This window comes from Haliotis rufescens, unplaced genomic scaffold (genome assembly GCF_023055435.1).
Source record: "Haliotis rufescens isolate VD_foot unplaced genomic scaffold, xgHalRufe1.0.p SCAF_16, whole genome shotgun sequence".
Lineage (NCBI taxonomy): Eukaryota > Metazoa > Mollusca > Gastropoda > Lepetellida > Haliotidae > Haliotis > Haliotis rufescens.
Genome location: NW_025963846.1, coordinates 16,835,392 through 16,853,064, shown reverse-complemented (window position 1 = coordinate 16,853,064; position 17,673 = coordinate 16,835,392). Strand labels below are relative to the sequence as shown.

The following is a 17,673-nucleotide window of genomic DNA, read 5'->3' as shown; positions in this document are numbered from 1 at the left end:
AAATGTATAATTATATTTTTATATGACAAGTAGCCTGTCTATCATATGTTAGTATTTGCTTATGTATATAATGTAGAAATATGTTTACTTTAACTGGATAATTTGTATGCTAATGTGACTCACTGTCTTATTTCATATACTCCCTGTACTCTGTGAGAATGATTAATAGCCTCAACATATTTTTCCAGATTTGAAGAATCAAGAACAGCTTTAATAACAGGGAAGTTTTGCATCAGAGATCATCGTGAAGTGGAAGATAAGACATTTTAAGGGTATGAACATTTTCACTTGAACTAGTTGAACAATAACCATGATGACAACTTTATCATGGGGGAATTTGTGGTGGTGGGGTAGCCTAGCGGTTGAAGCGTTCACTCTTCGTGCTGAAGACCCAGGTTTGATTCCTGCCACATAGCTGCGATATTGCTGAGTGTGGCGTTAAACATCAAACAAAGCTAACAGCCGCATACTTACTCACGTGGGGATTCCAGGTTGAAGTTAGTCCCCATCAACATGATCAACCTATGCTAGTTGTGAGAGATAACTTAATGGATCGGGTGATCAGGCTCGCTGACTTGGTTGATCCATGTCATTGTATCCCAATTGTGTGGATCGATGCTCATGATGTCAATCACTGGATAGACTGGTCCAGACTTGATTATTTACAGACCGCCGTCATATAGCTGGAATATGGCTGAGTGCAGAGTTAAACAACAAACACCAACATGATTCTACAACCTGCTCTTGTGGATACCATTTTGAAGATCCTACACATAACTTCTTTTCGGGTCTTAACTATTGCAATATGTTCTACTACATGTGTTTTAAACATATATTTTTTTTATAGTGAACTGGATTTGCAAACAAGCCGATGGCTTATCTAAATGATGCTGAAATACAAAATAAGTATTAATAAAATACTAATTCTATACTTTTGCAAACTATCAGTTGAGCAATAATGTAATCATCTGATTATAAGTAGATAATGAAGGAGAAGTCCATATTGATTAAATCTACCAGATTCTGAGATAAATGCACGTATTGATTGATTTATTTCAATGTTTTCCTGTACATAATTTTCAACAATTCCATATAACGCTTTCTTATATCATATCCATGCTGTATAATAATACCTATTATTTCTAATAATAGCATAATTTGGACACACAAATAAGTAATGAATGGTATTTTTATAACAGGTCATTTGACATGAATCAGTTTTATGTGAATTTAAATCACTACAAGCTGATCTGAGTCATGAAAGGATATGCCTTCGATTCTGTGAAAATGGAAATGCTAAAACATCTCCCAATATTAACCATGCTATTACAGAATCTGTTCACTTGTTTTTGTATGTAAAATATTTTTGAACGATTACATCCATCTAATGATTGTTGGTATGTGTGATATGCCAGTAGAGGTATATGTGTACAACCATGTGCATACACATAAAAAAATTATGTATGTTTGGCTAGGTATGAATAGGTTGTTTTGTGCGACTTGTATATTAGCATCATCATAGTTTCAACAGACAGTTTATGTATATCAAATGTTAAATGTCTTTGTAGGGAGAATTGCATATCAAAACTCATTATTTTATTACTTATGAGTAGAACTTTTTAAGTATCTGGCATGATACATTTCCTTGGTCCACAGACACATGTTACCAGTAAACTGACTTGATAAGTAGCATAACAGTCAGTGTGGTTGGAAACTAACTAAGCCGTCACTACTCAATTAAGTAATTAACAGACAATTGCAAGTGATAATACCCACCTGACACTAATTGCCCTGTTAATCCCTAATCCACCATGAGTTGACATTGAGCTCATCTTGCTAATGAGCTGTTGTGAGCGTAACGAGATGATAAACATCAAAGGTGGGGCAGGCTTTGATCAAGTGTTCTGTAGAAGAGATTATGTCACTTGTTTAATGTTTATTTAGGATTAGCTAAATCCCTTGATGCGACCAAGACCATACTTGAGATTATCAGACAGTTTGTCTGGATACAACCTGATGTCTCAACTGTACTTATTGGATTCTGCCTTGTAGCAAACTATGTGTGTGACAAGGAATTTGACCACTCTGTGCAGATGCATAACAATGCATAATGAACTTGGGGTATGATTCAATTATGTCACACAAGTCAAAGATAGGTTCCACTGTATTTAGAAACAGACGATAGATGCAATACTGTGTAACTTTATAACAATCAAATGAGTATTCAAATAGGAATACACATATATTTACAATTACCCTTGAACAGTTCCAAAACCAAATAGAACTACTTAAATTATGATTACAGTTGACCAATATATTTGGCAGTTTTTGCCGTTATTGTTAATCTGAATTAAAGATAGGATAAATGATAAAAATATGATAATGCATATCACACACAAGTGTGTATTATACGCAAATAAATAAGTCTTGTATACATTGATTAATTGGAAAGGGTGCTAATTGGGATTGTTCACTAGCCAATATATGAGCAAATATTCCCATGGGCGCTTATTAGAGCAAGGCGCTTATTACGTCAAATACTTTAGTTCTGTTTTTATGTATAAGAACCTATTTTATGCAATTTGCATTGCCTTGTTTACCTTTCCTTATGTTTTGATGTAATGCAAACATTTGAGAAAAATTCAGGTGAGCCTGCCTTATGGCACTACAGGAATTGTTTTCAGAAGATCAATTACAATTTTGTATTTTCTGTACAATTTACTGTTTGCTATGGCTTTTTTACATTGGTTAACATGGTTTGGTTAACAGTTGCTTGATAAATTGTCATTACCTTACTCATTGAGAAACCAAATTTTTACCCTTTGTCAATATATGTGTGTTTCCTATATTTTTAATAACAAGCTTTTAAAGATGTTATAAATTGTTTCAGGCACCTGGATTTCACATTGACACCAGATCAGACAAGTCATACAAAGGACTCTCCGGATGATGAATAATCCTCCCCAGAACAACTAACAGGTTCACCTCAGAAAGTGATGATTCTGAATGAATAATGCCACATCAGTGTGATTCTTAATCAAGTCTAAAGGAATTAATACCACAGCAGTGAGACTGTTTATGTGGTGTACACTGACGCTGACTTTACAAATCTGAATGACTTTTGTGGTTTACTGCACAAACATAATTGACTTTAGATATTCTTCTACCTTGAAATTCTTCTGAGATTTGACTAATTTGTTTATTTAGAAAATGGCATTGAAGCACCTGTTTCTGTTTTTGAATGTTCTTGCAAACACCTCTGGTTACTGAACCAATGAAATGTCATAAAATCAATAAATATGATTTTTTATCTTAACAATTTTTGTGTTTTGCTTCTTTAAAGAAATATCATATTGATCATTCATAACATAGGTGCTAACATATATCAAATATACTAATGCCCTGAATGTTTTCCTACAATTAATACAGCTCACTGAACGAAGTTTTTAGTTTCATGTCAGTAGAAAAGTTACATTGATATTTTTATGTACCAGTACTTTATTAGGTGTTTTCTGTGGATGCCATTAGTCTTATGCACCCATTTGGGTTAATGATATTCTGTTTCGAACTTCAATGAAACTCGTCTGTCAAGATGTAACAAGTATTGATACAGTTCCAAAATAAACTTTTAATCTCACCAGGAACAAAGGCCCAAGTGAGCACATAGCCAATGACTTTCATTTTTTTGTCAGACTGAGTATGGTGTTATGCCACTTTATGAGCAAAATTCAAACAATATTATGATGGGTGACACCAAGCAATGTACCGATGTGGTGAATCGAATGCTTCAACCACTAGGCTAGAACAAACTGGGAATATGAAGATGATATGTAAGGATACCATCATACCAGGACTGAATGCTTTTCATTTAATACGCTGAACATCTAAATTGAAATATATATGAAAAATGTTTTCACCAAAAGTACATGCCCATAGATCTCAACTTCAAGGGGATATTTACAACTAAAATAGCACAGAATATTACTACAGCTATCTGCTATGCCCAGGCTAACATTATTTACTAGGAGAAAGACATCTCGAAAAATTGCATCCGGATACCTGCCGGATACCTTCAGCAATGTTCAATTTTCATGGTTAGTTTCCAATATATTTTTAGGTGTTTCACACTTAATTGAACAAAATGCACCCCCCAAATTGTCACATGTTTTTGGAAACTCAGAATGAGGTATCCGGTGCCGGATCCTTGGACACCCAGATTGAGGTATCCGGTGAGGTATCCGGTGCCGGATACCCGGATTCCAGGTGACATACTTTCCGGTGAGGTGTCCATGCCGGATACCACAGATCTGGTATCCGGCAAGGTATCTGCCACCGGATACCCGGACGCGTTTTGGGTAAGTGTCCGGTGGTATCCGGCAGGTATCCGGATACCGGAAACTGCATTTTTTTTGCTGTGTAAGGGGATAAAACAAGGACTGGTCGGCTCGGAGTCAGTATACTGTGTCCGAGTGGGGTATTCATGTTAAACTGCGGCATGGTATCTCAGCGGGCTAGCACTATAAATCAGCATCAGTCCTTACTAGTACAAGCAGCCCCCCCTCCCCTCCCCCCCCCCCTACACACACACACACATACAAAATAAACCTCCTTTCACCTCACCTCACCCCATATCTTTGGAAATTAAGTAAGAAGTATGACATGATGATTACACAGTTCAACCGTTTTATGATGGAGATGATATCGCGTCTAGTGTTATCCTAAACAGTCTCATGACTTTGTAATTATATTCTGTAATGTCCTCACATTCCTTGCAGGAGGTTCGGGTGTACGACATCCTGAGATGGGGTGTCGATATTGCCGACGGCATGAACTACCTGTCCACTCTCAAACTGGTGCACAGAGACCTGGCGGCCAGAAACTGCATGTGAGTTGTTCACGACAATATGAGAAAGGAGGTATCATATCTATAACATTGACTCTATCACACAGCCAACATTTCCTCATATCAACACCCTCGTTGCTCCCACTCTACCACTTGACCAATAGTTGCTCATATTACAGTTGACTTGTTCTGGTTCCGTACCATGTCCAAGGATTTATTGTCAGCTTGTGGTTTAAGCACGTCATGATCTAAGGCATTCAGGAACAATGAATACATAACAACTAAACAATACACCTTCCAACACCCGATGACAACACAGACATGATTGTACGGAGTCTGCAGCTCAGACATACATCATGGTCAAAAGACCCATGTATCCGGGACATTTCGTCCGGACGCCTCAGAAATGGGTCGTTATGTTAGACTTAAGGCACAATTCGTGATAATGTTATACACAAAGTAGCGGAGAGAGAGAATTTACGGATGTCAACTTTCTATTATGAGAAACACAACGTTTCGGAGTAAATGCTTACTCCTTCATCAGGTGAACGAGGTGACTGTTGACTTCCCTTGTCAGGTTTCCACCATTGTTTTCTTATTACTTTTGTTGTTTTTACATGTACATAAAAAAATATATGTACATTCTAGCATTCATTCATCTGATGAAGCAGTAAGCATATACTCCGTAACGTTTTGCTCCTCACGATATAGAAGCTGACATCCATAAATTCTCTCTTTTCTACAAATATCTCAATGCAATTCAAAGACTTGATGAAGACCATGGACCCGTTGACGAGTTACTCATCCTGATTAACATATTTTATTTAACAAGGATGAAGTAATCATGATCATGTATTTATCTGTCTCTCTATCACGTCACATGCACCGCCTCACTATACCATTACATGACGTATCTATCACGTCACATGCACCGCCTCACTATACCATTACATGACGTATCTATCACGTCACATGCACCACCTCACTATACCATTACATGACGTATCTATCACGTCACATGCACCACCTCACTATACCATTACATGACGTATCTATCACGTCAAATGCACCGCCTCACTATACCATTACATGACGTATCTATCACGTCAAATGCACCGCCTCACTATACCACTGCATGACGTATCTATCACGTCACATGCACCGCCTCACTATTACATTACATGACGTATCTATCACGTCAAATGCACCGCCTCACTATACCATTACATGACGTATCTATCACGTAACATGCACCGCCTCACTATACCATTACATGACGTAGCTATCACATCACATGCACCGCCTCACTATTACATTACATAATCTCTTATTACATAATATGTACCGCCTTACTACTACATTACATGGCGTATCCATCACGTCACATCCACCGCCTTACTATCACATAACATATTGTCTGTATCACATTATATGCACCGCCTTACTATAACATAACATGTCGTCTGTATCACAGTATATGCACCGTCTCACTATTACATTACATATCGTATCCATCACGTCACATGCACCGCCTTACTATTACATTACATGACATATCTACCACGTCACATGCACCGCCTCACTATTAAATTGCATACCGTCTGTATCACATTATACGGACCGCCTTACTATCACATTACATGTCGTATCTATCACGTCACATGCGCCGCCTCACTATCACATTACATGTCGTATCTATCACGTCTCATGCATCGCCTCACTATCACATTACATGACGTATCTATCACGTCTCATCCATCGCCTCACTATCACATTACATGTCGTATCTATCACGTCTCATGCACCGCCTCACTATCACATTACATGTCGTATCTATCACGTCTCATGCACCGCCTCACTATCACATTACATGTCGTATCTATCACGTCTCATGCATCGCCTCACTATCACATTACATGTCGTATCTATCACGTCTCATGCACCGTCTCACTTTCACATTACATGACGTATCTATCACGTCCCATGCGCCGCCTCACTATCACATTACATGTCGTATCTATCACGTCTCATGCACCGTCTCACTATCACATTACATGTCGTATCTATCACGTCTCATGCATCGCCTCACTATCACATTACATGTCGTATCTATCACGTCTCATGCACCGTCTCACTATCACATTACATGTCGTATCTATCACGTCTCATGCACCGCCTCACTATCACATTACATGTCGTATCTATCACGTCCTATGCGCCGTCTCACTATCACATTACATGTCGTATCTATCACGTCTCATGCACCGTCTCACTATCACATTTCATGTCGTATCTATCACGTCTCATGCACCGTCTCACTATCACATTACATGTCGTATCTATCACGTCCTATGCGCCGTCTCACTATCACATTACATGTCGTATCTATCACGTCACATGCACCGTCTCACTTTCACATTACATGACGTATCTATCACGTCCTATGCGCCGCCTCACTATCACATTACATGTCGTATCTATCACGTCTCATGCACCGTCTCACTATCACATTACATGTCGTATCTATCACGTCTCATGCACCGTCTCACTATCACATTACATGTCGTATCTATCACGTCTCATGCACCGTCTCACTATCACATTACATGTCGTATCTATCACGTCTCATGCACCGCCTCACTATCACATTACATGTCGTATCTATCACGTCCTATGCGCCGTCTCACTATCACATTACATGTCGTATCTATCACGTCTCATGCACCGTCTCACTATCACATTTCATGTCGTATCTATCACGTCTCATGCACCGTCTCACTATCACATTACATGTCGTATCTATCACGTCCTATGCACCGTCTCACTATCACATTACATGTCGTATCTATCACGTCACATGCACCGTCTCACTTTCACATTACATGACGTATCTATCACGTCCTATGCGCCGCCTCACTATCACATTACATGTCGTATCTATCACGTCTCATGCACCGTCTCACTATCACATTACATGTCGTAACTATCACGTCTCATGCACCGTCTCACTATCACATTACATGTCGTATCTATCACGTCTAATGCACCGTCTCACTATCACATTACATGTCGTATCTATCACGTCTCATGCACCGCCTCACTATCACATTACATGTCGTATCTATCACGTCACATGCGCCGTCTCACTATCACATTACATGTCGTATCTATCACGTCACATGCGCCGCCTCACTATCACATTACATGTCGTATCTATCACGTCACATGCACCGTCTCACTATCACATTACATGTCGTATCTATCACGTCCTATGCGCCGCCTCACTATCACATTACATGTCGTATCTATCACGTCTCATGCACCGTCTCACTATCACATTAGATGTCGTATCTATCACGTCTCATGCACCGTCTCACTATCACATTACATGTCGTATCTATCACGTCACATGCGCCGCCTCACTATCACATTACATGTCGTATCTATCACGTCTCATGCACCGTCTCACTATCACATTTCATGTCGTATCTATCACGTCACATGCACCGTCTCACTATCACATTACATGTCGTATCTATCACGTCTCATGCACCGTCTCACTATCACATTACATGTCGTATCTATCACGTCACATGCACCGTCTCACTATCACATTACATGTCGTATCTATCACGTCTCATGCATCGCCTTACTATCACATTACATGTCGTATCTATCACGTCTCATGCACCGTCTCACTTTCACATTACATGACGTATCTATCACGTCCTATGTGCCGCCTCACTATCACATTACATGTCGTATCTATCACGTCACATGCGCCGTCTCACTATCACATTACATGTCGTATCTATCACGTCTCATGCACCGTCTCACTATCACATTACATGTCGTATCTATCACGTCACATGCACCGTCTCACTATCACATTACATGTCGTATCTATCACGTCCTATGCGCCGTCTCACTATCACATTACATGTCGTATCTATCACGTCCTATGCGCCGTCTCACTATCACATTACATGTCGTATCTATCACGTCTCATGCATCGCCTCACTATCACATTACATGTCGTATCTATCACGTCACATGCACCTTCTCACTATCACATTACATGTCGTATCTATCACATCCTATGCGCCGCCTCACTATCACATTACATGTCGTATCTATCACGTCACATGCGCCGTCTCACTATCACATTACATGTCGTATCTATCACGTCACATGCACGATCTCACTATCACATTACATGTCGTATCTATCACGTCCTATGCGCCGTCTCACTATCACATTACATGTCGTATCTATCACGTCCTATGCGCCGTCTCACTATCACATTACATGTCGTATCTATCACGTCCTATGCGCCGTCTCACTATCACATTACATGTCGTATCTATCACGTCCTATGCACCGTCTCACTATCACATTACATGTCGTATCTATCACGTCACATGCACCGTCTCACTATCACATTACATGTCGTATCTATCACGTCTCATGCACCGTCTCACTATCACATTACATGTCGTATCTATCACGTCACATGCACCATCTCACTATCACATTACATGTCGTATCTATCACGTCCTATGCGCCGTCTCACTATCACATTACATGTCGTATCTATCACGTCCTATGCGCCGTCTCACTATCACATTACATGTCGTATCTATCACGTCCTATGCGCCGTCTCACTATCACATTACATGTCGTATCTATGACGTCCTATGCACCGTCTCACTATCACATTACATGTCGTATCTATCACGTCACATGCACCGTCTCACTATCACATTACATGTCGTATCTATCACGTCTCATGCATCGCCTCACTATCACATTACATGTCGTATCTATCACGTCTCATGCACCGCCTCACTATCACATTACATGTCGTATCTATCACGTCCTATGCGCCGTCTCAATATCACATTACATGTCGTATCTATCACGTCCTGTGCGCCGTCTCACCATCACATTACATGTCGTATCTATCACGTCTCATGCGTCGCCTCACTATCACATTACATGTCGTATCTATCACGTCTCATGCACCGTCTCACTATCACATTACATGTCGTATCTATCACGTCTCATGCACCGTCTCACTATCACATTACATGTCGTATCTATCACGTCTCATGCACCGTCTCACTATCACATTACATGTCGTATCTATCACGTCTCATGCACCGCCTCACTATCACATTACATGTCGTATCTATCACGTCACATGCACCGTCTCACTATCACATTACATGTCGTATCTATCACGTCTCATGGATCGCCTCACTATCACATTTCATGTGGTATCTATCACGTCTCATGCACCGTCTCACTATCACATTACATGTCGTATCTATCACGTCTCATGCACCGCCTCACTATCACATTACATGTCGTATCTATCACGTCCTATGCGCCGTCTCAATATCACATTACATGTCGTATCTATCACGTCCTATGCGCCGTCTCACTATCACATTACATGTCGTATCTATCACGTCTCATGCATCGCCTCACTATCACATTACATGTCGTATCTATCACGTCTCATGCACCGCCTCACTATCACATTACATGTCGTATCTATCACGTCACATGCGCCGTCTCACTATCACATTACATGTCGTATCTATCACGTCACATGCGCCGCCTCACTATCACATTACATGTCGTATCTATCACGTCTCATGCACCGTCTCACTATCACATTACATGTCGTATCTATCACGTCCTATGCGCCGCCTCACTATCACATTACATGTCGTATCTATCACGTCCTATGCGCCGTCTCACTATCACATTACATGTCGTATCTATGACGTCCTATGCACCGTCTCACTATCACATTACATGTCGTATCTATCACGTCTCATGCACCGTCTCACTATCACATTACATGTCGTATCTATCACGTCTCATGCACCGTCTCACTATCACATTACATGTCGTATCTATCACGTCTCATGCACCGTCTCACTATCACATTACATGTCGTATCTATCACGTCACATGCGCCGTCTCACTATCACATTACATGTCGTATCTATCACGTCTCATGCACCGTCTCACTATCACATTACATGTCGTATCTATCACGTCACAGGCACCGTTTCACTATCACATTACATGTCGTATCTATCACGTCACATCCACCTTCTCACTATCACATTACATGTCGTATCTATCACATCCTATGCGCCGCCTCACTATCACATTACATGTCGTATCTATCACGTCACATGCGCCGTCTCACTATCACATTACATGTCGTATCTATCACGTCACATGCACCATCTCACTATCACATTACATGTCGTATCTATCACGTCCTATGCGCCGTCTCACTATCACATTACATGTCGTATCTATCACGTCCTATGCGCCGTCTCACTATCACATTACATGTCGTATCTATCACGTCCTATGCGCCGTCTCACTATCACATTACATGTCGTATCTATCACGTCCTATGCACCGTCTCACTATCACATTACATGTCGTATCTATCACGTCACATGCACCGTCTCACTATCACATTACATGTCGTATCTATCACGTCTCATGCACCGTCTCACTATCACATTACATGTCGTATCTATCACGTCACATGCACCATCTCACTATCACATTACATGTCGTATCTATCACGTCCTATGCGCCGTCTCACTATCACATTACATGTCGTATCTATCACGTCCTATGCGCCGTCTCACTATCACATTACATGTCGTATCTATCACGTCCTATGCGCCGTCTCACTATCACATTACATGTCGTATCTATGACGTCCTATGCACCGTCTCACTATCACATTACATGTCGTATCTATCACGTCACATGCACCGTCTCACTATCACATTACATGTCGTATCTATCACGTCTCATGCATCGCCTCACTATCACATTACATGTCGTATCTATCACGTCTCATGCACCGCCTCACTATCACATTACATGTCGTATCTATCACGTCCTATGCGCCGTCTCAATATCACATTACATGTCGTATCTATCACGTCCTGTGCGCCGTCTCACCATCACATTACATGTCGTATCTATCACGTCTCATGCGTCGCCTCACTATCACATTACATGTCGTATCTATCACGTCTCATGCACCGTCTCACTATCACATTACATGTCGTATCTATCACGTCTCATGCACCGTCTCACTATCACATTACATGTCGTATCTATCACGTCTCATGCACCGTCTCACTATCACATTACATGTCGTATCTATCACGTCTCATGCACCGCCTCACTATCACATTACATGTCGTATCTATCACGTCACATGCACCGTCTCACTATCACATTACATGTCGTATCTATCACGTCTCATGGATCGCCTCACTATCACATTTCATGTGGTATCTATCACGTCTCATGCACCGTCTCACTATCACATTACATGTCGTATCTATCACGTCTCATGCACCGCCTCACTATCACATTACATGTCGTATCTATCACGTCCTATGCGCCGTCTCAATATCACATTACATGTCGTATCTATCACGTCCTATGCGCCGTCTCACTATCACATTACATGTCGTATCTATCACGTCTCATGCATCGCCTCACTATCACATTACATGTCGTATCTATCACGTCTCATGCACCGCCTCACTATCACATTACATGTCGTATCTATCACGTCACATGCGCCGTCTCACTATCACATTACATGTCGTATCTATCACGTCACATGCGCCGCCTCACTATCACATTACATGTCGTATCTATCACGTCTCATGCACCGTCTCACTATCACATTACATGTCGTATCTATCACGTCTCATGCACCGTCTCACTATCACATTACATGTCGTATCTATCACGTCTCATGCACCGTCTCACTATCACATTACATGTCGTATCTATCACGTCTCATGCACCGTCTCACTATCACATTACATGTCGTATCTATCACGTCTCATGCACCGTCTCACTATCACATTACATGTCGTATCTATCACGTCACATGCGCCGTCTCACTATCACATTACATGTCGTATCTATCACGTCTCATGCACCGTCTCACTATCACATTACATGTCGTATCTATCACGTCACAGGCACCGTTTCACTATCACATTACATGTCGTATCTATCACGTCTCATGCACCGCCTCACTATCACATTACATGTCGTATCTATCACGTCCTATGCGCCGTCTCACTATCACATTACATGTCGTATCTATCACGTCCTATGCGCCGTCTCACTATCACATTACATGTCGTATCTATCACGTCTCATGCATCGCCTCACTATCACATTACATGTCGTATCTATCACGTCTCATGCACCGCCTCACTATCACATTACATGTCGTATCTATCACGTCACATGCGCCGTCTCACTATCACATTACATGTCGTATCTATCACGTCACATGCGCCGCCTCACTATCACATTACATGTCGTATCTATCACGTCTCATGCACCGTCTCACTATCACATTACATGTCGTATCTATCACGTCCTATGCGCCGCCTCACTATCACATTACATGTCGTATCTATCACGTCTCATGCACCGTCTCACTATCACATTACATGTCGTATCTATCACGTCTCATGCACCGTCTCACTATCACATTACATGTCGTATCTATCACGTCTCATGCACCGTCTCACTATCACATTACATGTCGTATCTATCACGTCTCATGCACCGTCTCACTATCACATTACATGTCGTATCTATCACGTCACATGCGCCGTCTCACTATCACATTACATGTCGTATCTATCACGTCTCATGCACCGTCTCACTATCACATTACATGTCGTATCTATCACGTCACATGCACCGTTTCACTATCACATTACATGTCGTATCTATCACGTCTCATGCATCGCCTCACTATCACATTACATGTCGTATCTATCACGTCTCATGCACCGTCTCACTTTCACATTACATGACATATCTATCACGTCCTATGCGCCGCCTCACTATCACATTACATGTCGTATCTATCACGTCACATGCGCCGTCTCACTATCACATTACATGTCGTATCTATCACGTCTCATGCACCGTCTCACTATCACATTACATGTCGTATCTATCACGTCACATGCACCATCTCACTATCACATTACATGTCGTATCTATCACGTCCTATGCGCCGTCTCACTATCACATTACATGTCGTATCTATCACGTCCTATGCGCCGTCTCACTATCACATTACATGTCGTATCTATCACGTCATATGCGCCGTCTCACTATCACATTACATGTCGTATCTATCACGTCCTATGCGCCGTCTCAATATCACATTACATGTCGTATCTATCACGTCCTATGCGCCGTCTCACTATCACATTACATGTCGTATCTATCACGTCTCATGCATCGCCTCACTATCACATTACATGTCGTATCTATCACGTCTCATGCACCGTCTCACTATCACATTACATGTCGTATCTATCACGTCACATGCGCCGTCTCACTATCACATTACATGTCGTATCTATCACGTCACATGCACCGTCTCACTATCACATTACATGTCGTATCTATCACGTCTCATGCATCGCCTCACTATCACATTACATGTCGTATCTATCACGTCTCATGCACCGCCTCACTATCACATTACATGTCGTATCTATCACGTCCTATGCGCCGTCTCAATATCACATTACATGTCGTATCTATCACGTCCTGTGCGCCGTCTCACCATCACATTACATGTTGTATCTATCACGTCTCATGCGTCGCCTCACTATCACATTACATGTCGTATCTATCACGTCTCATGCACCGTCTCACTATCACATTACACGTCGTATCTATCACGTCTCATGCACCGTCTCACTATCACATTACATGTCGTATCTATCACGTCTCATGCACCGTCTCACTATCACATTACATGTCGTATCTATCACGTCTCATGCACCGCCTCACTATCACATTACATGTCGTATCTATCACGTCACATGCACCGTCTCACTATCACATTACATGTCGTATCTATCACGTCTCATGGATTGCCTCACTATCACATTTCATGTCGTATCTATCACGTCTCATGCACCGTCTCACTATCACATTACATGTCGTATCTATCACGTCTCATGCACCGCCTCACTATCACATTACATGTCGTATCTATCACGTCCTATGCGCCGTCTCAATATCACATTACATGTCGTATCTATCACGTCCTATGCGCCGTCTCACTATCACATTACATGTCGTATCTATCACGTCTCATGCATCGCCTCACTATCACATTACATGTCGTATCTATCACGTCTCATGCACCGTCTCACTATCACATTACATGTCGTATCTATCACGTCACATGCGCCGTCTCACTATCACATTACATGTCGTATCTATCACGTCACATGCGCCGCCTCACTATCACATTACATGTCGTATCTATCACGTCTCATGCACCGTCTCACTATCACATTACATGTCGTATCTATCACGTCCTATGCGCCGCCTCACTATCACATTACATGTCGTATCTATCACGTCTCATGCACCGTCTCACTATCACATTACATGTCGTATCTATCACGTCTCATGCACCGTCTCACTATCACATTACATGTCGTATCTATCACGTCTCATGCACCGTCTCACTATCACATTACATGTCGTATCTATCACGTCTCATGCACCGTCTCACTATCACATTACATGTCGTATCTATCACGACACATGCGCCGTCTCACTATCACATTACATGTCGTATCTATCACGTCTCATGCACCGTCTCACTATCACATTACATGTCGTATCTATCACGTCACATGCACCGTTTCACTATCACATTACATGTCGTATCTATCACGTCTCATGCATCGCCTCACTATCACATTACATGTCGTATCTATCACGTCTCATGCACCGTCTCACTTTCACATTACATGACATATCTATCACGTCCTATGCGCCGCCTCACTATCACATTACATGTCGTATCTATCACGTCACATGCGCCGTCTCACTATCACATTACATGTCGTATCTATCACGTCTCATGCACCGTCTCACTATCACATTACATGTCGTATCTATCACGTCACATGCACCATCTCACTATCACATTACATGTCGTATCTATCACGTCCTATGCGCCGTCTCACTATCACATTACATGTCGTATCTATCACGTCCTATGCGCCGTCTCACTATCACATTACATGTCGTATCTATCACGTCCTATGCGCCGTCTCACTATCACATTACATGTCGTATCTATGACGTCCTATGCACCGTCTCACTATCACATTACATGTCGTATCTATCACGTCACATGCACCGTCTCACTATCACATTACATGTCGTATCTATCACGTCTCATGCATCGCCTCACTATCACATTACATGTCGTATCTATCACGTCTCATGCACCGCCTCACTATCACATTACATGTCGTATCTATCACGTCCTATGCGCCGTCTCAATATCACATTACATGTCGTATCTATCACGTCCTGTGCGCCGTCTCACCATCACATTACATGTCGTATCTATCACGTCTCATGCGTCGCCTCACTATCACATTACATGTCGTATCTATCACGTCTCATGCACCGTCTCACTATCACATTACATGTCGTATCTATCACGTCTCATGCACCGTCTCACTATCACATTACATGTCGTATCTATCACGTCTCATGCACCGTCTCACTATCACATTACATGTCGTATCTATCACGTCTCATGCACCGCCTCACTATCACATTACATGTCGTATCTATCACGTCACATGCACCGTCTCACTATCACATTACATGTCGTATCTATCACGTCTCATGGATTGCCTCACTATCACATTTCATGTCGTATCTATCACGTCTCATGCACCGTCTCACTATCACATTACATGTCGTATCTATCACGTCTCATGCACCGCCTCACTATCACATTACATGTCGTATCTATCACGTCCTATGCGCCGTCTCAATATCACATTACATGTCGTATCTATCACGTCACATGCGCCGTCTCACTATCACATTACATGTCGTATCTATCACGTCTCATGCATCGCCTCACTATCACATTACATGTCGTATCTATCACGTCTCATGCACCGCCTCACTATCACATTACATGTCGTATCTATCACGTCTCATGCACAGTCTCACTATCACATTACATGTCGTATCTATCACGTCTCATGCACCGTCTCACTATCACATTACATGTCGTATCTATCACGTCTCATGCACCGTCTCACTATCACATTACATGTCGTATCTATCACGTCTCATGCACCGCCTCACTATCACATTACATGTCGTATCTATCACGTCACATGCGCCGTCTCACTATCACATTACATGTCGTATCTATCACGTCACATGCGCCGCCTCACTATCACATTACATGTCGTATCTATCACGTCTCATGCACCGTCTCACTATCACATTACATGTCGTATCTATCACGTCACATGCGCCGCCTCACTATCACATTACATGTCGTATCTATCACGTCTCATGCACCGTCTCACTATCACATTACATGTCGTATCTATCACGTCTCATGCACCGTCTCACTATCACATTACATGTCGTATCTATCACGTCTCATGCACCGTCTCACTATCACATTACATGTCGTATCTATCACGTCTCATGCACCGTCTCACTATCACATTACATGTCGTATCTATCACGTCACATGCGCCGTCTCACTATCACATTACATGTCGTATCTATCACGTCTCATGCACCGTCTCACTATCACATTACATGTCGTATCTATCACGTCACATGCACCGTTTCACTATCACATTACATGTCGTATCTATCACGTCTCATGCATCGCCTTACTATCACATTACATGTCGTATCTA

At 41.8% G+C, this 17,673-nt stretch overlaps 1 protein-coding gene across 1 annotated transcript in view; it reads left to right on the top strand.

The window, feature by feature from the left end:
* LOC124121101 (hepatocyte growth factor receptor-like) overlaps positions 1-17,673 on the top strand; it is a 124,141-nt gene that overhangs the window by 73,081 nt on the left and 33,387 nt on the right. The window contains exon 14 of the mRNA XM_048396923.1: positions 4,776-4,885. Within this exon, the coding sequence (XP_048252880.1) occupies positions 4,776-4,885 (110 nt within the window). The remainder of the gene's footprint in view (positions 1-4,775; positions 4,886-17,673) is intronic.